Source organism: Quercus robur, chromosome 1 (genome assembly GCF_932294415.1).
Source record: "Quercus robur chromosome 1, dhQueRobu3.1, whole genome shotgun sequence".
In the NCBI taxonomy this organism is placed as follows: Eukaryota; Viridiplantae; Streptophyta; class Magnoliopsida; order Fagales; family Fagaceae; genus Quercus; species Quercus robur.
In genome coordinates, this window is record NC_065534.1 from 51,393,617 (window position 1) to 51,420,000 (window position 26,384).

At 36.2% G+C, this 26,384-nt stretch overlaps 1 protein-coding gene across 2 annotated transcripts in view; it reads left to right on the forward strand.

Moving 5' to 3' along the window:
- Positions 1 to 4,598: 4,598 nt before the first annotated feature.
- LOC126691503 (uncharacterized) overlaps positions 4,599 to 26,384 on the forward strand; it is a 30,925-nt gene continuing 9,139 nt past the window's right edge. The window contains exons 1-7 of one of the 2 annotated variants that reach the window (XM_050386540.1): positions 4,607 to 5,498; positions 10,287 to 10,378; positions 10,532 to 11,232; positions 18,926 to 18,996; positions 19,940 to 20,029; positions 20,125 to 20,310; positions 20,454 to 20,555. In XM_050386540.1, coding sequence (XP_050242497.1) covers positions 5,136 to 5,498; positions 10,287 to 10,378; positions 10,532 to 11,232; positions 18,926 to 18,996; positions 19,940 to 20,029; positions 20,125 to 20,310; positions 20,454 to 20,555 — 1,605 coding nt within the window. In that variant the 5' untranslated portion in view covers positions 4,607 to 5,135. Of the gene's footprint in view, positions 5,499 to 10,286; positions 10,379 to 10,531; positions 11,233 to 18,925; positions 18,997 to 19,939; positions 20,030 to 20,124; positions 20,311 to 20,453; positions 20,556 to 26,384 lie in introns of those variants that run through there. The other variant, XM_050386544.1, reaches the window with a different exon arrangement.

The following is a 26,384-nucleotide window of genomic DNA, read 5'->3' on the forward strand; positions in this document are numbered from 1 at the left end:
CCAGCCCCTTGATTGGAACGTTCCTTTCGAGATAATATGCGACACAAGTGATTATGCAGTTGGCGTTGTTTTTGCGTGGGATTCCTTTAATTTTTGCGTGGGCCACCTTTCGGATTTCAACTCATCGAGGCTCCTTATATTGTCTTTCAATATCTCTTTTTTTTTTTTTTTTTTGCCTTTTATCTCTCATTTTTCAACTCATCACTCTCTCTCTCTCTCTCTCTCTCCCCCCCCCCCCCTCCCTCAGATGTAGTTATATGAGAAGCTTAAGTTGAATCCTCCTTCATCTATTCTACTCTGTTGATATGGGCTTAGCATTATTGGGATCGTAGGCTCAAGGATAAAGAGATGGAGCCTTTCACTCTTTCAAAGTTCTTGTCATGCCTCACCTCTAGAGACACCCAATGGTTGGTCGAATGGTGGAACATCAAAGCCATGATTTATCATGGTTTTTAAAGGGGTCATGTTATCTTGGCTAGGCTTCGCTATTGTTCCTATTATCCTTCATGCCATATCACATGTCAGTTTGACGATAAGCAAGGCGTTCCTACTAATGATGGCACTTATCACATGGTAGAACTTGCTGCAAGGCTCTTAAGTAGGATTGAAGGATCTTGGCCTAGAAGGAGTCTAAACCAAGACATTCACTTTCCACAGTTTCTCTTTCCCACATCAAGTTTTGAGAATTGGCTAGCAAAAGACATGAGAGTAGTCAAGGAAGATGAGAAGAGTCAAATGAGAGGTACCAAATGAAAGTGGATTGACTGACTAATTTTCTGCACCATTTATGATTCCATGTTTTTTCATTTGAGTTAATAAAGGATTGGATGTTCTAAAATCTCCTATGAAAAAAATTTAATCATCTTTTAATTTGAGCAATGAGAGAACCAACATTTATTTTCCTTATTGTCTCTTTTTTATTTTCTTTTCTTTTCTCTGTGTTGTGTTACTTTTTCCTGTGAGGTCCCCGTGGGAATTTTCACCATGTCTATGGTCTTTTCCCCTAATTTTTGCCTAGATCATCCTCTTGGATGTAGCCAAGTTGGTATGCTCATTTCCACTGGCTGGTGTACCATACACAACTTCATCATTCTTTATCTTGAATTCTTGATTAATGGTTGTTTGCACAATTTTTTTTAAACACATCATGGCTTAAGGTAAGGTGATCCATTTTTCCCCATTTCTCTTAAATTTTGGTATTAGAAGTTCTATCACTACAAGTTAAAGAAAATAGAAGCATTGAAGAATGAAATTTTACATGTGCTTGGACTGATATCATTGATTCAAGGAATGCTTTATGGATGGGTTGGAAGCAAAGACAAATAAATTTGCTATTAATATTTAAAATTTTCAATCACTCATAATATATATATATATATATATATATAGTGGTTTGTTTACAACATTTTCAAAGTATTGATTCAACATACAAATGGGATGATTTTTATCAGGGCTTCCCACCTTGGTCCGTTTGGTTGGCTATATACCACTATTAGCTTCGTTTTGCTTCAATAACAATCTATATATTCAGGGGGGAAAAAAAATTGGTCCAAAAAAAGAGTGCTTAAAAGGCTGTTTGGATTGGGTGAAACTGAGTTATATAACTTAGTTTTCATCACCCATAATCCAAAAATCATGGGACCCACAAAAAAAAAATTGTTTGGCTTCTTTTTTTAGTGTTGTTTCCATCACTCAAAACTCAAAAATTTGAGTTTGGGTGATGGAAATCGAGAACACTCTTTTTGAGTTTCCAAAAGTTAAAAGTTGAGTTTCAATGGCAATTTAGTTATTTTGGTGACTTTGTGGGAACCATGTTTGTCACCTCAACTCACTCCTTTGATATTACCGTTGGGCTTCAGCTTCTCATTTCATTTCTTCTCTGCATTTTAGTCCATAATTACTCTTACCCACATCCTTCTCTCCTCCTCCTCTCACATTTCTTCTTCTTCATTTCATTTCATTTGAAAATTTGAACCGAAGAACACAAACTCAAGTTAAATAGTTCGTGATTGCAGTCGCTAACCGAAGAGCTCCAGAATCTTCACCGGTGAGACAAGCAAGCATTAACAGGGGAAAATATGCTACCCATTTATAGTTTTTGCTTGTTGCTGTTTTCCTTTCATTGCTTGCTTTTTTTTTTTTTTTTTTTATATATATATACCTTGGGTCTAACTTCTGAGTTGTGCTCTATTAGCTAAAAAATAAAATGAACAAGCTTTAGATTAGACATTGAGCTAAAAGCAGAAAGAAAGATGAGAGAGTGAAAACAAAGTTAGAAAATATTGTTAGGATGTCTCTCTGTTTTATCTTCTGTCTTCCTTTTTCTTTGTCTGTGACTATGAAATTGGACTTGCTGTTGCTCTTTTTCTTTGCTTATTATTACTTCTGTTGTTGTGTTGGGTTTCTAGGCTCTATTGTTGGGGTTTTGGAGGGTGAAAAAGGAATGATTTTTTTTTTTTTTTTGGGTTTTTTGGTTTTTTTAGAGTCAAATGGTTTCAGTTTCTTGCTGGGAAAAATGGGAAAAATGAGAAATTTTTCTGTTGTCCTTTTGGGTTATGTAGGGCAAGAATTTTGTTTGAAACTTTCTTGGAAATTTTTGGCTTTGTTTAGAGGGCTGTCTTGTATTTGTAAAAATGGGGAAAAGGGAGGATTTTTTGGGTGATTTTTGGGCTTGGAATTGAAGGGAGTGTTGATGTTGTTGCAAAGGGGAGAAGGCAAGAACCTTGGAGTTGGAATGAAAGGAAATTGTGATGTTAATGTGATGGGAATAAGGGTGGCAAAGGCACTAGGATCTGCCAAGGCATGGGGAATTTTTTTTTTAGGGTTGTGCTCCCATGAGTCTATTGATTTTTTTCTATTATGAATAGTAAAACCTTGGTTGAACCTGTTGGCATGATTCCTTGGCAGATTGTGCATCATTGCTTGCCTTGAGGGGGTCCAATTTTTTGGTTGGGGGGCTAGGTCTTCAAAACTAAGTTTATGTCTCACAATGAAGAATAATCATAGTTATGAGTTTTTGCAATCTCAGTTTAAGCTCATGAAAGAGATTTTGTCTTAATTAGTTGTCTTAGTTTTGATGACTAGAGTTCCATTATAACTATGAAAAATTATAACTGTTGGAAAATAATTTGCATATATATATATATATATATATATATTCTTCTATTGTCATATTATGTGATTGTTTGTTATGATAATGATTTGGCTGTATGGTGTAGTGCTGTACCGTTTGTGCAAGTGCATCAAAGTGGGAGAAACTTCGTTTTTGGCTTATGGGCAACTCTACATATTTGGGTTTTCTGATGGGAGAATATGAAAGTGGAGGAAGATTAAAAATGAGAACGCAAGTAGGAACCAAGCAGTTCTGTTTAGTGATAGTGGGGTTGGCTCCACCACTTCGGTAAAAAGTGGAGTTAAAAACTGAGATATGTAACTCGGTTTTGCAACCAAACAAAAGTTTTGGAATTTTTGAGTTATAGTAGGAATTGAGTTATGAGTTATAAAGTTTGAGTTTGAATTATGAGGCCTTTTTTGGATTTTTTTTTCATCACTCATCACTCAATTTCTGTCACTTATCACTCATCACTTAAAATACCCTATCCGTTTGGCACCATTACTCACTTGTCATCACTCAATATTTTTCACACTGTTTGTGGACCTATACCTGCCACTTGGTGAAGCTTTTTTTTTTTTTTTTTTTCCTTCAGTACCCAAACTCACTAAACCCAGTGAAAAAAAAAAAAAAAAAAAAAAACCCCAGCCAACGGAGACTAGTGAAAGAAGAAGGAAAAAAAAAGAAAAAAAGAAAGAAAGAAAGAACCCAGCCAACGAAGAACAGTGAAAGAAGAAGAAAAAAAAAGAAAAAAAGAAAGAACCTAGCCAATGGAGACCAAAAATATTATGTGATGAAGAACAAAAAAAAAAAAAAAGAAAAAAGAAAAAGAAAGAACGAATTGACAAGAGCGAAAAGGAAGAAAAAAAAAGAAAAAAAAAAGGAGAAAGAACAACTAAAGAATAGTGGAGAAGAAAGAAAAAAAAAGGGTCAATGTTGCGGCTGGCCTGACTAGTGGATCCCTCCATATATGTTTAATTACAAAAATTCCATTGAAAACAGAATTATGAAAACTGAAAACAGTAAAAATGTGTTTTCAGTTTTCATAACTCATTACTAAAAAATCAGAGAATTGAGTGATGAAAACAAAAACTGGAAACAGAGTTATTGAAATACAAACAAGTTTTTAAGTCATGGGTCCCATAATTTTTGAGTTATAAGTTATGGAAGCAGAGTTATGAGTTATGGAAATTAGAAATTCAAACACCTTCTAAGTTGTAAAAACTGAGTCATGACCGATTCAAACGAGCCCAAGACTACATGGCTACCATCTCTCTCTTTCTCTGTCGTCTCCATGACAATTGCAAATTACATAATGATAATGGGACATATTCCAGAACCGTAAACTGAACTTTCTAGCCTTGAATCTTCCGGACCCACAAAAGAAAGATATATAAAAATAAAAACTTGAAACTCTCTCTTTTAAGATATTCCTCTCTTCAGTAAAAAAAAAGAAGATATTCCTTTCTTTATACAGCTAGCTAGCTAGATACAGAAAAGATACAAAAGTCACGTATTCCAACGCACACCACCACCTCCTACCTACTTTCCAATACAAACCCAAATCCAGATGATGATGGAAACCACCCCCAACTACTTCAATTTTTTTCTCTCTCTCTCTCTCACCCCGTTAAACCCAAAAATAACCTCACATTATAGTTACCGTCAATCACAAGTTACAGCACTTTCGTTCACTTCACAATTTCTCCCGAGCCTGGCCCAGAATTTTCAATCAAAGGCCTAAGGAAAAGAAAAGAAGAAAAAAGAAAACACCCAGATATCATTTTATTTTTGACAAACCCATGTTCATCCAAAAACTTCGGCCATCCACCCCCAACTCCTCACAAACGCAACCTCTCTCTCTCTCTCGTATCAGCAGACAGGTCAGTAGCATAACACGTTCACTTCACACTTTCTCTCCCATCTGATCCAAAACAAAAATAGACCCTTTATTTTGACACACCCAATATGCATCCAAAAACATTTTAGTCCTCGCCAATTCCAAACAAACAAACAAACAAACATGTCATGTCCTCCAAGCTCCATTGTTTACAACACAACCCTCTGCGCATGTCCACCAGGCCAAGTCCTGAACTTCTCCACAAACAGATGCACTCTCTTCCAAGCCGTCTCCGACATCCAAACCGACTCGGGTGTCGACTACTCCATAGGATTCCCAGCGACCATCTTCGACTTCGACTCCATCAGAAAGTTCACACAGTCACAGGCTGTCTTCTTGGAAGCCACGCTGGTGATGCTACTGTCCTGGCTTGTCTTCTGCTTCTTTTTGCGCTTCAAGAGTCTTGGTGATGGCAGAAATGCCTGGTTCAAGATCAGGTGGTGGATTAGCAGATTGGACGTTTCCTTTGCCACCAGGCATTGGCTGGTAAGAAAGATAAACAGTAACTTCTTTTTTCACAATTTAACGTGCTTTAGCTTTTAATTTTCCTATAAACTGATTGTATTGAAAAATGCTATATGGGTTATCGAATTTGATTTTGGTATGCGAGCAAATTAGCATAGTTTTTAATTTATTTTGCTTAAAATGAAAAGAAGCTTTTTATTTTTCTTTATATGTAAGTGATTCTAATGAAAGCTGCTATATGGGTTCTGGAATTTACATTGCTTTACTCGCAAATTAACATGGTTGTTGAGTTATTTTGCTTACAATAAAAAGGAGTTTTTAATTTCTCTATAAATGTAAGTGATCCTAATGAAAAATGCTATATGGGTTATTGAATTTACTTTTTTTTTTTTTTTTCCACAAATTAACATAGTTGTTGAGTTATATTGCTTACAGTGAAAACGAACTTTTAATTTTTCTATAACTGTAAGTGATTATAATTATAAAAAAAAAAAAAAAAAAAAAAAAACTACTGAAAAGGAACTTTTAATTTTTCGAATTTACCTCATTTTGCTTTCAAATAATGTGTTTTTTGAGTTATTTTTCTTGTAATATATTTAGAACTGATTCTACTGAAGATGCTATATGGGTTAACTTTTCTTTGCTCGCAAATTAACACGGTTTTTGATTTATTTTTCTTACAATAAAAAGAAACTTCTAACTTTTCCTATATCTATAAGTGATTCTAATGAAAAATTCTATAATGGGGTATTAACTTAAATTTATTTTAGGTCACAAAATAGCCTGGTTGTTGAGTTATTTTGCTTTCAATAAAAAGAAATGGAGTGTTTATTTTTATATCTTATATTGTTGGTTCTAAGGAAATATGCCATATGTATTGCCAAATTTACATTGTCTTGCTTGCAAGGTATTATGTAATTGAAATCCTGTGAATTCAATGTGTAGGCAGAGCCTATATGCTAGGTGGGTACCAAAAGTTACCTAAATTGCTAATGCGGATAATGAGAAAGTCATGTGAGTTATTAAAAGATTTATTTTAAAAAGTGTGGTGCATGTAGCATTTCTAAATTCTAAAAGATGCGCTGTATTGGAGCTGAGTTGATGGCAGATGTTTTCTAAACTTTTTTTAGTGAAGTAAGGAATAAATGCCTTAATTGCTTGGTAGGGCTTGCATGCATACTTTAAACGCTAGAGCTTGCACATGCTTGATAATTTAAGGCTGTGGTGTATTTGAAGCTGCCTGATCATGACTGGATGTCCATGGTTTGTCCAAGTGAGCATATACGAAATAGTGACAAACACAAATTAGAGGAACTTAATCCATAATTCAGGGGATGGATAACTTCTAATCATTTATTGCAATACTTCCACTCCTTTCTTTCTTAGCTTACACAAACATTTTTTTTATTTTTTTTATTATAAGTAATAAGTTTTATTGATATCAAAGAGGGACACCCTAGTAAACAGGGAGTGTAAAGGGGTCAACAATCAAGTACAAAAATTACAAGAATCAAGAAAATCAAGGAAAGAAGAGAATGACTGGTTTTGCAAAGTAGCCAACCAATCCAATAAAGTTCTAAAGGAAAATAACTTGAGGTATGGTATGAATTTCTCATTATCTTCCAAACGCCTACTATTTCTTTCCCTCCAATGACACCACATTAAAAAATGGGGGACAATTAACCATATATGACCATTTCGATGACGATAAGCCTACCTTGCCAACAAGCCCGCCCCACAACGGATTGCAGCATAACCCAACTTATTCCAAATAAACCTAAAACCATAGACCACAAATCCATAGCAACCGGACAATTAAGAAAGAGATGGTCAACCTATATTCTAGGTGTTTTGAAGATAATGAGAAATCCATATTAGACCTCAAGTTATTTTTCTTTAGAACTTTTTTGGATTGGTTGGCTACTTTGCGAAACCAATCATTCTTGTAATTTTTGTTCTTGATTTGTTGACTTGTACACTCTCTATGTACTGGGTGTCCTTTTTTGATACAACTAAAACTTATTACTTATAAAAAAAAAGAAGGTATCCCTGACTAATATTTTTCCACAAACCAACACCATATGGACCATAAACACATCTGGTACACCAGCCACCCCATACACATCCATATTTCACCTCTACCACTTGCCTCCAAAGGGCATCCCTTTCAATCCCAAATCTCTATAGCCACTTCCCAAGCAAAGTTTCATTAAAATGTTTTACCTTCCTTATCCCCAAGCCACCCGAAGAGAGAGGAGTACAAACATTAGCCCATCTAATCATAGACTACTTTTATTTAAAGTGACTCTACCTCCGTTGGATAGGCACAAACGTTTCCATCTTGCTAATCTCATTTCCATCTTCTCCAGAATCAGGTTCCATATTATCTTATCCTTGAATTTAGCACCCAAAAGAGGCATCCGTAGAGTGAAATTTTGGTCAGATAGGTGGTGCGGAGATCTCCCTCTCCTTTCGACTTTTCCAACCTTGTACAATTTTGCTGCAAACAAAGAGGCATCCGTAGAATCATCTCTGATATGTCAAGGAGCAGGGGATAGGAGAACTTGGGATGTTCGTTTCATTCGGGATCCTAATGATTGGGAGGCAGATGTGGTGGATGATTTCTTTCGATTCTTGGCTTCCTATGCTCCTTCTATGACTGATGGTGATCGTTTGAGATGGATCTTGACAAAAAATGGAGATTTCACTATCCGCTCATATTATCATAAGTTACATGGCTCTTCTTCCATTGCTTTTCCTTGGAAAGGTATTTGGAAGGTAAAGGCTCCTCGGCGTGTCTCTTTCTTTGTTTGGACAGCCGCTTGGAATAGGATCCTCACAGGAGATATCTTAAGTCTCAGGGGATTTGATTTTGTTGACTGGTGCATTATGTGTCGTTGTTGCGGTGAGACAGTGGATCATTTGTTGTTACATTGTGGAAAGGCTTATCGGCTATGGTGTTTTGTCTTTAGGACTTTTGGGATTTCTTGGGTTCCCTCGCGTACGGTGCAAGATTGTCTGTTTGGTTGGTGGAATTGGTTGGGAAAGCATTCGTCTAACATTTGGAATCTAGTTCCGCTTTGTTTGATGTGGTGCATTTGGAGGGAACGCAATCGGCGGACGTTTGAGGATCTGGATAGATCTGAAGACCAGCTGCTTGCTCTCTTTGCTGGTTCCCTTTTTGATTGGGCTAGGGCTTGGGGACTCACTTCTAGTGACTCTATTCCTTTTTTCCTTAGCTCTCTTTTTCTCTGTAATTAATGCTTTTTTGTTTTTGTTTTTGTTTCTTTTCTTCTTTGTACTTTTGTTTTGCTGGTGTTTTTTTGGCATCTAGCAGTTTTTTGAATATATTTTTCTTACCTATCAAAAAAAAATTTAGCACCCAAAAGAAGACCCAAATATTTCATTGGAAGAGTACCTTGCTTGCAACCAAGGACATTTAGCAATAACTCAATATTATGCACCACTCCAACCAGAACCAATTCTGACTGCCTAGATTTATTTTTAGACCAGAAACCACCTCAAACCAAATAAGGACCATATGAAGAATCAGAATCTGATCTAGATTAGCATCACAAAAATTAAAGTGTCATCCGCAAAGAAGAGATAAGACACCACCAAGGATCTTCCCTTTAAATTACCCACATGAAAACCTAATATGTGACCTTCATGGACTGCTTTATCCAACATTCTTCCGAGGGCTTCCATGACCAAGACAAACAGCAAAGGAGACAAAGGATCGCCTTGTCTCAACCCTCTAGAACTCTCAAAAAATCTACAGGGAGAACCATTAATCAGAATAGAGAAACGAATTGTAGATAGACAAAAGAAAATCCATCACCTCCACTTAGCAAAGAACCCATTCCGTCCTAGCAACTGCATAAGAAAACCCTAGTTTAGATGATCAAAAGCCTTCTCAACATTTAGTTTGCAAAGTAACCCTGGCAAACTAGTCTTCAATATACTGTCAAGTCATTCATTAGCAATAAGTATAGGATTGAGGATCTGCTTGTTCCTCACAAAAATATTCTGTGAAGTTGAAATTATATCTTCCATTACAGTGTGTAGTTGAGTGGCCATGACTTTAGCAATAATTTTATAAACCCCCCCAACAAGACTAATGGGGCGAAAATCCTTGACTTCACTTGTTGCATTTTTTTTGGGGATGAGAGTCATGAAGGTTGCATTCAAACTTTTCTCAAACGGACCTTTAGCAAAAAAATGATGAAACACAACCATAAGATCAGGTTTGAGAATCCCCAGCAAGCTTGGAAAGATGCCATTGGAAAACCATCTGGTCCTGGAGATTTATCACCATTGAAAGTCTGAATGATGTCATAAATCTTAGCCTCCTCAAAGGGTCTCTCTAATCAATCCGCATTATCGCTGGATATCATTGGAAATTCCAACACACATCTAGAAATGGACGCTCAACTTGCTGCTTAGAGTATAAATTCATGAAAAATTGAGTAATATAATCTACAATCATACCCTGATTGGAAGACAAATTGCCATTAACCATAAGGCTCTCAATACCGTTATTTCTTCTGTTAGAGTTAACCATCTGGTGGAAATAATAAGGCTCTAAATTCCGTTACACTAACATTTTGAATCTATTTTCTACATGCACCCCCCCTCGCCCTTGGTGGTGGAGGGGCTTGCATGGTGGTTATCTTTTTTTCTTTTTTTGAGTTTATATGCCTTTCTCAGCTCTGGTTACAACCAATGGTTGATTTATTTGCTGCTTTATAATGCATTTTGGTTTTTGATTTCAAGAGAATGCTTTAACTGGTTTAATGTTCTGTATAGGATGACCAGAAGGTAGTTACAAAGCGGAAGACAGAACTTGGTGGAACATTCTCGATTGCAAGTTGGATACTTTTCATTGGTTTGTTTGCTGCGTGAGTATTTGATGATATGCTTCTTTAAATAAGCAGTTGCAATTTGTTGATGTGGACCTGCCTCATTTGAAAATTGGATGGCTTTTTTTTATCCTTTTCTTTTCCTGTTTATCTCATGACTTAGATTGACTTGGCTTTTCAGTTCTTTCTCAGGTTGCTATACCAAACAATATCTAAGAGATCTGTTGAGGTGCACAATATCAGAGCAACAAATGCACCCGACTTAGCCTCCTTTGTCAATGACATGGAATTTAATATAACCACCATTTCTAGTATGAGCTGTTCAAACCTACGTGGTCTTGATACTTTGGTTACTGGGAATCCTGGCTTTATTGATGAAAGATTCTCACCTCTGTCAGGATTTGCAAACTACTCATGTCATAACACAAGTCAGGGACCAACTATAAATCTTAGATGTAGCCCTTGTAAACTCATCCAAGACAATTTGTACATTTCTTGGCAGTTTGTTGATCTTTCTAATAATCCTGCGACTGCAGTTGGATTTCAATTCAACCTTACCGCTAGAAATCAAGCCAACAAGAAACATGTGAGCTTTGTATGTGGAACATTAAAGAATGGAAGCAGTTTTGATGATAAACCAGTTACATTCAGGGGGAGAGATGCAAATATATTGAAATTTAATTTATTTCCCCGAATATACCGTAATCTACATGATCTAAGGCTCATTCAGCCTCTATTTCATGAATTTCTCCCGGGTTCATCATTATATGAGTCAAGTCAGCTCCATGCCTCCCTTGAAAATTCCAATGATGGACTAATCAACACCACATTGTACGTAAACCTTCTCTCTGCCTACATTGTTGAGATCAACAACCAAAATATTATGGGTCCAGGTAATACGCTCCTCTCTTTTAATGTGTGGTCCATTCTTTTATGTGTCCTGTTTATTATCCGAAACTCTAGCTTCATACCCTTGTGTTGTTAATTAACTGTTGCAATTCTTCCCAAGATCATGCTTGACATCACTTGCATTATATCCATGATGAAGGTTTTGGTGATACCATTATCAACATTGTTTTGTACTTGTGGTACTGTTGTGGTAGTACTGTGGGCAAACAAGGTCAATATGTGTGTGTTTGTATGTTAACACATTTTTCTTGTTAATTTAGATAAATGTTGTTGTTCATTGCTATTTTATATTCAAAAGTCTGGTCTTATTTTGAAATTTGATTAAGATAAAATCAGATGAAATTTTAATATATTCTGTTGCTTAATAAAGTTAGGTATATAGATTCCCTGCAGATAATTTAATAGTCCAAAAAGGTATAGTCCAATTACATGGAGTTGTCCCTTTATCTTCTTGGCTTGCATTTTTAGAAATCATTATCCATAAGGGTCTAAAATGATAATTTATTTTGAAGAATGGGTATTGTTGCTGTCAACCTAATGAACCCTTCCATCAGTTTTTTGATGCAGTACAAAATTCTCAAAGGGAATTGAGAATTAACGAAAGCAGAAAAATAAAAAATATACCTAGGAATTTGCTCCAAAAATTGCATGATATCAACTCCAAGCCATTGGAAAAATTTTATTCATCAAGAAAATCGTATTCTTTTTATTGGATCAAAATAGCACACATATATACACTACTAGGAATAAACTCTACTCCCAACTGACTTGGTATACATCCTAATTACAAAAATTACAAAAAAAAATCTTGAGTTCTTGACTCCTTGAAATTAAATAAAACACTAATAACATAATTAATTGATACGCCCTGAAATAAATCTAAGAATATAGAATCTAAATGAAATCTAATAGACCAATAGTAAACATACAATTGAGTTCTAAATAAAACTAGGGTAAACTACAAGTTTGGTCCCTAACCTTTTACGCTGTATCCATTTGGTCCTTAACATTTTAAATGTGTCAATTTAGTCTCTAATCTTTTGGTATTGTGTCAAAATGGTCAATGCCGTTAAGTGATGGGTGGAAAATGCTAATGTGGCTAAAAGTGATATTAAAAAAACATTTTTTATGCTGACTAAAATTGCCATATGTATTGCCACATCATCATATAAAAAGAAAAGGTGTTTCTAAAAAAATATATGTAAAAAAACATTAGGGACAAAACCTTGTAGTGCCACCTGCCCTTGCTTCATTTTCTGATTTGAAATTTATTTTCTTTCATTTTCTTCTCCTTTGAACCAAATGGGTAAAGCCCAGAACTGAAAACTCAACTTCCTTCATTTTTACAGCAACCAAACAAGGAAAAGACAAAAATTTGAAGCTCAGGGAAACCACTCTTAAATCCCCATTCCTAGACTAAACAACACCAGCAATAATAAAGTCATAAAGCTATCCCTCTTAAAGAACAACAAAGCAGTATAAACCTAGTAACTAGAACCAATCAAAGGCCACAAAATCTAAAAATGTTTCCAAAAACCAACAAAGAAGCGTGAAAGCTTGAAGAAAAACCCAAGTACCTTATCACTTGAAAAACAACGCCACAAAATTTTGATGCTTCCTTGGCAGTTTTGATTATTATTGCTTTTGTGGGTCAATAGTGAAGATTGAAGAGTAGTGAGACCAAGATCACGAAAGAAACTGTAGAGAGAGAGTTAAAAAGAAGTTTGAAACCAACTTTATTATCCAATGGCTTCGACCTTGCTTGGGCCTAATTCTACCAGCTCCACCTCCGCTGCACGCAATCGACTCCACCACATGGTCGATTTCTTCAAACCACTTGTCGCCGCTCCACTTCTCTCGAAGACTCTAGAGGAAGGATCATCAACGTTGGTAAAAGCACGCTTTAAATGCACTTGAGCTCAAAGCACAAAGCCCCAAGGCTCTAGCGGCTTCTGCGTCAAAAGCTAGGCTCACTCAAAGAAGCACGCTTTAGGTGTGCTTTTTTATATTTTTCAAAAAAAAAAAACCAAAACTGAATTAAAGCTATAGGATCTTGACATTATTGATATAAACCATTGATTTGACATATTTTTAGTGTAACTTATGAAAAAAATATACTTTTAGTGTAACTTGTCCTGAAAGCCACAACCTCCCAGTTCTTCTTTATTTTTATTTTTATTTTTTCTTGATTTTTTTTCTCCTTGAAACAGTAACCCACCTAGCTTCTTCTTCTTATTCTATTTTTTCCCTTTTGGAGATCTGCTTGGTTCCAATTACCATTTTGCTATGTTCTCATATTCTTAGCTCATTCATGAAAAAAGAAGTATGATCTAATATATTTGTGGTAATTGCTTTTTTGTGGTTGATGTTGAACATAGAGACTAATTCTTATAAACTTATAGTTATTAAGTGATTAAATTATTAACTAATATTACTAATTAGTCATAGGGCATTATGGATATTTTAGATTTAAGAAAGGATATTAGATGGAAGTACTTATATCTAGCTAATCCAAAATAATATAATGACTTGACATGCAATTTTTGTGTTAAAATTGCAAAATCAGGGCTTATCTAAATGTTATATGAATCATATAAAATTTTTTATTTCAATTTACATGATCATTTGATTGTTGCTTTTCTCATTAATAATTATTTTAAAAAAAATGAGCTCAGGAGCGCCCTTGCACTTTGCGCATAGGCTCCAAGAGGTCTTTGCACTTAAGTACACCCCTCGCTTTTACCAACACTGGGAAGGATCATTCTTTCTCAGCAATGGTTAAGTTCTGGAATGCATTGTTTTTCACAGGAGGGTTAGATTTGTTGCTTTGGAGGTGGGTCTGCATGGTGAATTTTTTTATCAAGTTTGTGTTTGGTTGCACAGAAAATTTGGCTGAAGAGATAAAATAATAAACTTTGATATTTTTTTTTTCCCAAAACTGTGTTATTTATTTATTTATTTTTTAAAGCCATGTGGCATCCAGTCAGCATAAAAAATATGATTTTAATATTACTATTAGTCATGTCTATATTTTCCATCCATCCCTTTAAAAGCAGGGACAATTTTGACACATTACCAAAAAGTTAGGGACTAAATTGATACATTTGAAAATTTAGGACCAAATTGACATACAACGTAAAGGTTAGGGACCAAACTTGTAAATTACCCATAAAACTAAATAAAAATAAAATTGTATTCGTTTTCTTGCTTCACTTTTGTTTGCTTTTTTTTTTTTTTTTTTTTTTTTTTTTTAATTATTTGGAGGGTATACAATTTTTCATGTTGTGTCAGGACATATGGCCTTAAGAGTAAGATGCTTTGAAAGTTGCTTTCTTATTTAAAAAAGTATGGTCTCTGTGGGTGTTTGGGAAGAGCACTAGTGTTTTTGCGGAGGAGATCATATTTCTTGATTATTATTGAAAGAATTAACTCTTATATTCAAGAGCTTCTTTATTTGGGCGCTTATGAGGATTTCTAGGAATATCTTGTTTGATGATTTGGATCTAGGTTTTAATGTTGTTTTCCTTGGGCCTTCCCCTAATCCCTTGCGTCTTTGTCCTCTGTGTTAGTTATGGAGGGTGCCTTGCATGACAATTGGAATTTCTTAAAGCTATATGAGGATTACTTTTAACTAGAAAAAAGCTTTAAAAATGGGTCTTAAAGTAATCCCAAAGTTACTATTGAGTTTATAGAGCTCTTATTAAGGACTAGCGTGTTTTAATGCCTTGAGATTGTAATTGTGATGTTGGACAAACTGGGGAATATGTCTACATGTGCTTGTAGTTAGTTTACGATTGGGAGAACTTATGGATCTAGGTCTAAAATTGTTGAAGAAAGGGTTATGGGGTTGCATTAGCAATTAAAAGATGATTTGAAGAGTTATTTGGTGGTTATCTATTAGAAGAAAGTACATCTGGTTTTAGGGTTTTGATAGGTAAAAGAAAGGCCTTGATTTGGGCTAATAAGCTAGAAGAAAGGAAAAAGTTTACCTCCAAATTGGTTTAGACAAAAATTCCTTGAACCCATTGGGCCATTATGTGGCAACATATAAAACCATTCACATATATTATCAATCAACACATACTGTATTGGAGGAGATTCCTTGAAATTGATTTGAAGGAAAACTTTGTCCTAGAAGAAAAAAGGTATTTAGGGATTGTATGAGCAGTATCGGTGAATATCACAAGAATTAAAAGAAGAATCGGTGAATGTCACAAGAATGAAAAGAAGAAAAGGGAGAAGAGTAAAGGAAAAAAGAATAATAAGGCAAATATGCCTTATTACACAACACTTAATGTCTTATAAATCAACTCCTTATCTCTTTGAGTACATTGAGGACAAATATATATAAGGGCTCTTCCTTGTAATAATAGTATTAGGACTCCTAGTTTAACTAATAAACTAAAAAGTTAATAAAAGACTAACTTCAAATCAAATAAAATAAAACCTAAGATACTAAGAATCTCATAGAATATTATAGACTCAACTAAGGTACCAAAATACCCTAATTTTCAGGAATTGCAGAAATTATAGATGTCCATGAATATAAAATTGACCATGGCTTAATTTTTTTGATAGTTAATGTTTTATTAAAAAAGAAACCCAAGTTACAGGATAATCCCCATGTACACAGGAAGTGTACGTGGAAAATTAACAAAAAACTACACAGCCAAAAATTCCTCAAATGAGGAAACTCAAAGACCGCTCATTGCAACCCTCCATCACATAAGGAAAGCAAGAAAAACCCTTTTACTTTCAGAAGAGATTGTTCATCCCCCTCAAAGGTTCAACAATTCCACTTGCTCCCAATAGTCCACAACAAGCACAAAGGAATGGCCCCCCAAAATAGCCGCTGACTGGTGACAACCAAAACCTTCTTTCCAACACGCCAGCAGCTCCACCACATGTTTGGCGAGCACCTAAGAGACACCAAAGAAACAAAAGACAAAAGTCCATAAACTGTAAGCATACGTGCAAAGAATAAGGAGATGATACACAGATTCCTAATCATTCCTGCACATACAACAGCGATTAATAACGCATATATTCCTCCTCTTCCTCAAATTATCCAACGTAAGAAGCTTACCCTTTGTCACTGCCCACACGAAAAAATCTACTCTAGTAGGAGCTTTCACCTTCTAAATGCTTTTCCAAGGGTAGGAAGGAGTGCTTTTGTTTGTGATGATTTGTAGGAGCTGGAATCCACTGCGTCCAATCTTCCACATTCGGATCAATTTTGTGGGAATACAAGATATCAAAGATAGACTATAAGCTCTCCAATTCCCAATCATGAACAGGTCTGGTAAAAATAACTTCCCGATGAATAATCCCATTTTGCCAATGCTTGTAGTCCACCACCTAAGCATCTTTGTTCTGAGCAATGCGAATCATCGGAAAAATGTCCTTTAGATCTGCCCACACTGCACATCTTCCCAGAACCGAATTTGAGCACCACACCCCACCTTAAACTGAATGGAATGAGAAAGCCTCTCCCAACCATTCCTACTGTGTTTCCACAGGGATATTCCATGTGCTTCATTGGCCACTCCTGAAGACCAATCCCTCCAAGCACAACCATATTTTGTAGCTATGTCTATCCTCCTTAAAGATTTTCTGTCCTTAGCAAACTGCCACAATTACTTCCCAATGATGCACTGTTAACACAAACAAGGCTTCTAATTTCCAAACCACCTTATTGAACCAGCTGACAAACGGTCTTCCAATTAACATAATAACTCCATCTCCTAAGCCACCCCATAGCAAATCTTTTTGTATCTTCTCAAAGCAATGAGCAACTCACTAGAATTGGAAATAACGACAAGAAATAGGTGGGCATACTAGAAAGAGTACTTTTGATAAGAGTGATTCTCTCACCTTTGGATTTTCTTCCATCCTGCTAAAATAACTTATTAAAAAAAAATCCAAATAAAAAACTGTTTTAACCATGTCACTTATATAACTAGACCTTTAAAACCACATGACTTTTACTTCAATTGGACTTCACACATGAACCCCATAAGATAATTCTTGAATGGAAAAACTTGTGCAGCAGTAACAAATCAATCTTCCATGACTGCATCGAATTGTGGATTGTCTAATAGCTTACCCTGGGTGTAATGGATGTGCAGACCTCTTACCCAAGTTGTGAGCACCCTTCTAACAGACTTTCATGGTTACATGATTACCCGCTGGGGCATAGAGGTTCCTGCTTGTTACTTTGTAGGAGAGAGAGTGAGAGAGATAAAACTTTAAATTTTTTAGTTTATTGAATTGTTGCTTTCGGTTGATCCTATGCCAGTTTCATCTTATCCATTTCCTGTTGCATTAATTTAAATGAATTTGGCTTCTATGGTAGAAAAGAAGCCAGTCAAACTAAATAACATGCTTGAATTTTTAATGTTTGATATTTTTCTTCTTACATTAAAAAGATTGTCAGTGGACTGTAAAATTGGCAATTCTTTAGTCAGAGTGACCTGGACAGACTACCTTAAAATTTTCCTGTATTATTAAGAACACATTTTTTTAGTTAAATGGTGTGTGTGTGTGTGTATATTGATATTGCAGCTGTGGCTACTACATTTCTTAGTTGCAGTATTCTTTTTTTTTTGATAAGTAATAAGAATTCATTGATAATAAAAAAGATACACCCAAGCACACAGGGAGTATACAAGGGGGAGCAAGTCAAGAACGAAAATTACAAAAGTCAAGTAAATCCAAAATAGAAAAAGGATGGTTTCTCTACGCAGAGAACCATTCAAGTAAGGTTCGGAAGAAAAGAAGCTTGAGGTCAGGCATAGCACGCTCAGAGTCTTCAAAGCATCTACTATTCCTCTCCTTCCAAATACACCACATCAAACAAAGAGGAATGACCTTCCAAATAACTCCATTGCGGAGGCGACCAAAGTGACCTTGCCAGCAAGCAAAGAGACCAACAACAGACGAGGGCATGATCCAACACACTCCAAATAAACCAAAAACCATATCCCATAACTCCGAAGCAACCGGGCAATGAAGGAAAAGATGGTCAACACTTTCACTACTACGCTTGCACATATAACACCAATCCAAAATGCAAACCTTTCTTTTCCTTAGATTGTCAATAGTCAAGCATTTCCCCAAGGCTGCGGTCCAGACAAAAAAAGCCACTCTAGAGGGGATCTTCTGCTTCCAAATACTTTTCCAAGGGAAAAAATGCTCACTATGGCCAACAAGAAGATGGTAGTAAGTACTAACCGTGAACCCCTTACTCTTACAAGGCAGCCAAAATCTCTTATCCTCCTCGATTCCCCTTACAGGAGTGCTATAAATGGAGTTGATAAAGCACCTGAAAGCTTCCAATTCACGATTATGCACCTCCCTACAAAACTGAATCTCCCAATGGAGGACTCCATTGGAGAATCTCATAAGATCCGCCACACTTGCCTCTTTGCTACAGCTAATCCTATATAAATCGGGATAGCGGACAGCGAGAGAGGAAGTCCCACACCAACGATCTAGCCAAAACTGCACTTTTGAACCATCTCCAATATCATACATAATAAACCGAGATAAAGAGTGCCACCCCCTGCTAATATTCTTCTTAGTTGCAGTATTCTTCCATTTAAGTAGTAATAATTTAAAATTTACGTGGTATTCATTTCCAATAACTTAATTCTGTCTTATTTATTTGATATGCAGTAAGCTTCCTCGCAGATCTTGGTGGCCTTTATTGCATCAGCATTGGGATTTTCTTCTATCTTTTGGTGCAAGTAAGATTCTTTTTCTATTCAAAGCTGCCTCCTTGATTAATTCTGTTTTCAGAATCAATTATTGAAATTCATGAAAATCAAAATAACCCATACCCAATAAACTGAACCATGCAATGTATATAAGAGAGATGAACAGTGCTTGAGCCTCTAATGAACAATGAACAACACTCCAGCAAAGTGCTTTATATGAAATGGCAAAGAAGGCAAGAATTAATAAATTTCATTGCAGATCTCCCTTTTGTGTTTTTTGGTGTGCTTGGTAAGTGTTTTTACTAAGTGGAAATGTGGCATTGCGAGAGTAGCAAAGTGATGGTGGTAACTGCTTTTTATTATTATTTAGAAACAGTGGTTGGCAAGGGTGGCTGTGATAGGGAATGATCGTGATATTCTGGCGGTAGGGTCATTACTTTTAGAAGCGCTTTTTTTACCCTGTTTTGTTATAGGGAAAATAAAATTTCAATAATGTGATATTGATTAGGTTTTAAAAAAATATGAATGCATATTACCATTTATGTACATATAAAGTTATAATCTTTATCTTCCTTTTTATTGCAATATATATAACATAATTCTGTCATGTGATCATGAAATGAAATGTAGTACCAGCCCATCTTAAAATTTAGGGCCCATTTGGTACATGTGTTTAAACACATGTTTTCAGTTTTTAAACAACATTTCACGTATTTTTACACACTTTTTCACCCACATATATTTCTAAAAAAACTGAAAATTGCTGTTTGAACACACGTACCAAACAAGCCCTTAATATCCCAAAATTTGGTATTATTCTTATACTTCTACTTGACGTCTAATATTTATCAAGGTTCCACCCTTCTCCAAAGATGTTATAAAAAAAATTAAAAATTAAAAAAAAAAAATCTTTTAGTTTTGTTCTTGATAATTTTTATTGTTCCTGATCAAGAAAATCTTTCATGATTTGTAGTTTGAGTACAGAATCAAAAAACTCCGCAATGAAGATAGTGTTTTGCGAAAGATTAGAAATCGCCGAAAGGCTGAAGATCACTGGGATAAAGTAATGCCTTTCTTATTTGACAACGGCTTTCATTGATTTTTACATCTATATTAGTTGTCTTATTTGAATTGACTGATATGCATGCTACTTTTAAGTTAAGGAAATACGTAAAGTACACCTGGGGCTGCAATACGTTGGATGATGACTACAAGATGCCTCAAAATAAATCAAGTTGCAGTAGTTTTATGGTTCAATCAGTTCACAGAAATGGATCATCACACAAGCGGAGCCAACAAAACAAAATGGATTTCAACAAGAAACTTAGCTTACCTAATGAGAAGGTGATGCTTTGTTATTTTCTTTCCAGTGAAGTTAATTCACTCCCTTGAAACACACTTTTAAAGTTTATATATATATATATATATATATTGATTTATTTTTAAATTCTTTTTCCCCAAAACTGACTGGATTTTATATTATGAAGACTGCTATTTCAGAAAGCAGCTGCACTACAGGAGTGAAATCTTGTGTAGCAGGAACTGCACCAATCTCTCAAGGGTGGATATCAGATTCAAGTGATGCACCTGTGAGTTGCCTTTTCTGGTTTACTTGTCAACGAAATTGAGGGTCCTTTAATTTGTAATTTTAGATAGATCAGCTCCCATACTTTTTTCCCTTTCAGCATATTCTGAATCTGGCATTGCCAACCCTTAGTTGGCACATATTACAGAGTATTTCAGAGTACAGTCTCCCAAATTTCCTACCAGTATCTACCTATGATTGTTGTCTTCTGGACTTAGTGCGGTCGTATGCATGGCTGATGGAGGACCATGGCAGCAACCATTGAAGACATATAAAAGGCGTACTAAGACTTTTAATTTAGGGGTATTTTAGTAATTTTATGTTTTCTGGAATGGGCTGTGTTATTAGTCCATTGGGTTTTATTTTAGTTTTATTTAAGTTATTTAATTTGGGTTTAGTATTAAAGCCCAAGGAGTCCTAGTCCAAGTCTTATTAGGTTTTTAAGAAATCCTAGTTCTACTTTTTTTTTTTTGATAGGTAATCAGAAATTTATTAATAAATAGAAAAAAGAAAAGAAAAGAAAAGTACAAGTTGTTCATGATGATGAACAAGAGGAAAAAAACAAACAACACGGCAAAACAAGAATGGAATTGTATTAATCAAAAGTCCAGGTACACCGGGGGTGTACGTGGATAACAATACATTAAACACATAAATTACAAAGATCAAGCATTTAAAAAAAATTAGACAAGGAAAAAGATTAAAGGAAGAACTCCACTTGAGCAAGGTGTGAAGAAGAGATTTAAATCCTGAAATAGACTGTTCCTTCCCTTCAAAACATCTCGAGTTCCGTTCTCGCCAAATACACCTTAGGACACAATGTGGGACAGCCCTCCATAAATCAATTCTCCAATGCACACCAAAGGAATCTTGCCAACTCGAAATAAATCAGAGACACCATGTGGCATAAGCCATTGAAGACCAAATAGATTCCACACCATAGACCATAATTCATAAGCAATAGAATAATGAAGAAGAAAATGATTCGCCAATTCCCCAATTCCTCACTCTTTTTACACATATAGCACCAATCTACAACTACAACACCCTTATACCATAAATTCTCAATAGTCAAAATCTTACCTAATGTGGCAGTCCAAGAGAAGAAAGCAACCCTAGGAGGGACCTTTGAATGCCACACAGGTTTCCAAGGGAAAGAAATGTCAGGAGTAGAGGAAAGGGAGAGATAGTACTCACTCACTTTAAAATTATTATTCCCTGCTGATTCCCAACATTTTTTGTCTTGACCTTCTCCATTAAGGGGCATAGAATTGATAAGATCCAGAAAAGTGTAAAAATGTTCTGTTTCCCAATCTTGGGGGGCTCTAGAAAAAAGAAGATTCCAGTGAAGCCTTTGGTTAGGAAAGTGCATAACATCTGCAATAGAAGACTCTTTATTACAACTAATGTTATAGAGTTCTAGAAAAGCCTCTCGGAGAGTACAGCTTCCACACCACACATGATGCCAAAATTTATTTATGTCACCAACACCAACCTCGAATTGAATGGATTTCGAAAAGGCTGGCCAGCCTTGTCTTATGGTCCAAAGACTAACTCCATAAGGATTAGAGACTTCTTTTGTACACCAACCTTCCGAATCATTCCCATATTTAGTCTCAATAACCCGCCTCCAGAGATGGGTTGTCTCTCTTCCATATCTCCACAACCATTTTCCCAACAAAACTTGATTGAAGGTTCTCAAATTTCTAATGCCCAAACCGCTGGACTGCAAGGGAGAACAAACCTGTGCCCAGTTTACTAGACGGAATTTAGGGGACTCATCTATCCCACCACATAAAAAATTCCTTTGAAGCCTCTCAATACGAATAGCAATATCCACTGGAATAGGGAAGAGAGATAGGAAATAAGTTGGCAAACTTGAGAGAGTGTTTTTGATTAAGGTAATCTTACCACCTTTTGATAAATATAATCGCTTCCAACTCATTAATCTTTGCTCCATTCTTTCTAGAATAGAATTCCAAATCGCCCTATCCTTGAATTTAGCACCCAAAGGCAGTACCAAGTAAGTCATTGGCAAAGATGACTATCTACAACCCAGCAAGGCCATAAGCTCCCCCATATTAGACACCTCTCCAATTGGAACTTATTATGACTTAGCCAGGTTAATGTGCAACCCTAACATCGCCTCAAAAGAGGATAAAATCTCCCGCAAACATTCAATCTAAATTGTTGAAGCATCACCGAAAATTAAAATGTCATCTGCAAAGAGTAGATGGGCCACCATTAGGGGGGGTATTAGATTTGGTACCAATAGTGAAACTCGAGATGTCTTCAGCCAGAACCACACCATCCAACAAGCGGCTTAATGCCTCCATAACAATAGCAAATAAGGGTGGGGAGAGAGGATCTCCTTGGTGCAGCCCCTAGAGCTCCCAAAGAAATCCTTAGGGGAGCCATTTATCAGAATTGAAAATCTCACTATGAAGATACAAAACAAAATTCACTTTCTCCATTCCTCAGTAAAATCCATAGCACTGCAACAGATACATAAGAAAATCCCAACTGACATGATCAAAAGCTTTCTCCACGTCTAACTTACATAAAACCCCAGGTATCCCTGCCTTGAGACTACTATCCAAACACTCATTAGCAATTAAGATAAACTCTAGGATTTTGTCTATCCAGAACAAAAGCATTTTGAGACTCAGAGATAATCCTAGTAATCACCCTTCTCAGCCTATTAGCCAGCAACTTGGAAATGACTTTATAAATACTGCCCACTAGACTAATGGGTCTAAAGTCTCACATTAATAGTATCTACTTTCTTTGGAATGAGAGCAAGGAAAGTTGCATTAAGGCTTTTCTCAAAGACAGCTTGTGAATGAAAGTTTGCAAGAACCTCCATAATTTCAAGTTTTAAAAAGTCCCAACAAGCCTTAAAGAAAGCCATCGAGAAACCATCTGGTCCTGGAGATTTATCGCCATTACAACCTTGGATGACACCATATACCTCCTCTTCCTCAAATAGTCTATCTAACCAAGTAGCCTCCTCCTTAGAAATCATAGAGAATTCCACTTCATCTAGCACAGGTCTTTGGCCCTCATTTTCAGAGTATAATTGTTTGTAGAAATGAGAGATGCAAGCTGATATTGAATTTGGATCCGATGGCAATTCACCTTCCATCAAAAGATTGTCTATGGTATTAACCTTTTGCGGGATTTTGCTGTTCTATGAAAGAACTTAGTGTTTCTATCCCCTCTCGGATCCAAAGGGCCATAGATTTCTGCCTCCTATATATTTCAACCATAAGAGTTACCTTTTCAAGATCAATGTGAAGCCATTCTTTTTCCAAAGTCTCATCATTTGATAGAGGACAACTATCTTCTAGCAAATCAAGTACTTTAAGACTCTTCCATAACCTGTTCATCTTATCCTCCACATTGCCAAATTCTTCTACATTCCATTTCTTTAATCTAGCTTCAAAGCTTTCAATTTGCTTGCAAACTTTAAGCTAGGGGAACCTTGAAAATGATAGGACTCCCACCAAGTTCTCACTTTCTCCACAAAACTCTATGCCTTTAACCACATATTCTCAAAGCGAAAAGGGTCGCTGCCTCTATGAAAATTTCCCCCTTCTAAAAAAACTGGAAAGTGATTTGAAAGTAATCTATGCAATCTTTTTTGACGAATGTTAGGAAAGTGCTCTTCCAAATCAGAAGAGAGAAGAAACCTATCAAGCCTAGACTGCGAAGCCACTACTCTAGAATTAGACCAAGTAAAAGTACCACCTTCCAATGGTAAATCGATAAGATTGTGTTCAGAAATGCAATCTGAAAAATCATTCATGGCTGATGAGGAGGAATCTGCACCAAGTTGCTCTGAAGGAAATTGCACTACATTAAAATCACCACCAATTCACCAAGGCACATTCCAACAACTATGAATACCTGCCAACTTTTCCCAAAGCAAATGTCAATCACAATCAGAGTTTGGTCCATATACACTAGTGAAAGGCCATACAAAATGATCTACCACATTCTTAAATTTGCACGAGATAGAAAACCAAAACACACCACCAAAACACATTTTTCCACCATCCTTCTATCCCACATCACCAAAACACACCCCGAAGCACCAATAGAGCCCAAATATAGCCAATCCAAATGTTGACAACCCCACAAGCTCCAAATCTCTCTCCTTGTTATCAATTCCATTTTTGTTTCTTAGAAGACAAATAATGTCTACACCCCAACCTCTGATCATATTTTGAATTCGAAGTCTTTTTTCACAATCATTCAGCCCCCTAACATTCCAGGAGATAATTTTCAGATTCATTGAGGCATGACAGAATCCTGTTCCCCATTAGCAATTTCTAACAAAATAGAATTATTCTCAAAATTCCAAGAATTTAGCAAACTTTTAAACTCCCAACGCCTTTTAGGACCTGTCTTAAGCTCTCTCTTCTAAGAGCATTCTCCCTGCATTTTAGCTTTCTTCCTAGCCTCCTAAGCTAAAAAAATCCCATTAATTTCCACTTCGAAGCCTTCCAAGGAAGTACCCACAGATTTCCTAAAAGCTTTGATTCGTTTCTCAACCCATGGTGATAAATTGAGTGGAAAGCATTTGCCACCTCTACAAGTGGAGTAACTGGGTTAGCCATGGCCAAAGGTTGGACAACCAGTGATTCTTTAATCTTTTCCCAGTTTACAAGACCCCCATTAGAGTCCCCCAACTCACAATTTGACCCCGATACTACAGAAACATTATCTAGAGCACCATCACATTCATTCGCCCAACTAACAATATACCCCTTCCTTGAAAGTGTTGTTACCCTGTCCCACAGCTCCCTTGAGATCGGAAAAATCCGACATGCTCCCAAGTGAGTGGTATAGTGATAGAGGAATAGCTATCTGCCTCCCTCCAGAAGCTCTAAGACCCATTTCTCAGAATTATCCCATGTGTGCTCCAAATCCTTAACGAAATTCTTAATGGAAGGGTGAGGCTCAACGTGACAATCCTTAGCGGTAACTAGCACCGGAGCTACTGGCAAATCGGAGATTAGGTTTCCTAGTTCTACTAGGATTAGGTTTAGTTTTCTATTTAAAGAGTTGTGGTGTTTTCTATTGAGGTAGAGATTAATAATATTTTCAGACTTTAGAGCTATAAGCGTGTTATGGTTTGTGTGATGCAGACTACTCCTAGGTGTGATGCCAAGGAACCCTAAGAGTGATTCTTAGGAATTTATCTTTTATTTACTATTCACGTTACTATTCACATCACTGTTCACAGCAACCCATATCTTGATTTTCACCATTGTTTTCATTCCCAAACCCTATTAATCCTTGTCCCTCTTATTTTCTAGCCTATTCCTCCCCACCAAAACCTAACCCTAATTCTTCAAAAACCAACCTATACCAGATTTGCCCCTAGTGTTCTAAATTAGATTTTGTTGTTCCCCTTGTCCCACGTCAATGGCCCCTATATCTGCATGTTGCTGGGGGTGCTAAAGATAATACAAACTGGGGACTAATGTGGCTCCTGTTTGTATGAAAAGCTGATCAGACTCATCAAGAGCAATGCTTCTCATACCAAGAGAAGGCCATTAAATTTTTGAATATGAAGGAGAACATAGATTTTTTTTTTTTTGGTCGGGGTGGGTTGGCCATTGATTAAAATTATGGGTCATGCCGGGTTCGGTGGCGGGTTTGTTATCTAGTTGGCATCAATGGCTTGGGAAGCATAATTCAGAAATTTGGAACTTGGTTCCAGGGTGCTTAATGTGGATTGTGTGGCTGGAGCGAAATCGTCGATATTTTGAAGATAAAGAGAAAACGTTGGAGGAGTTAAAGATTTTATTCCAACGCAGTCTAA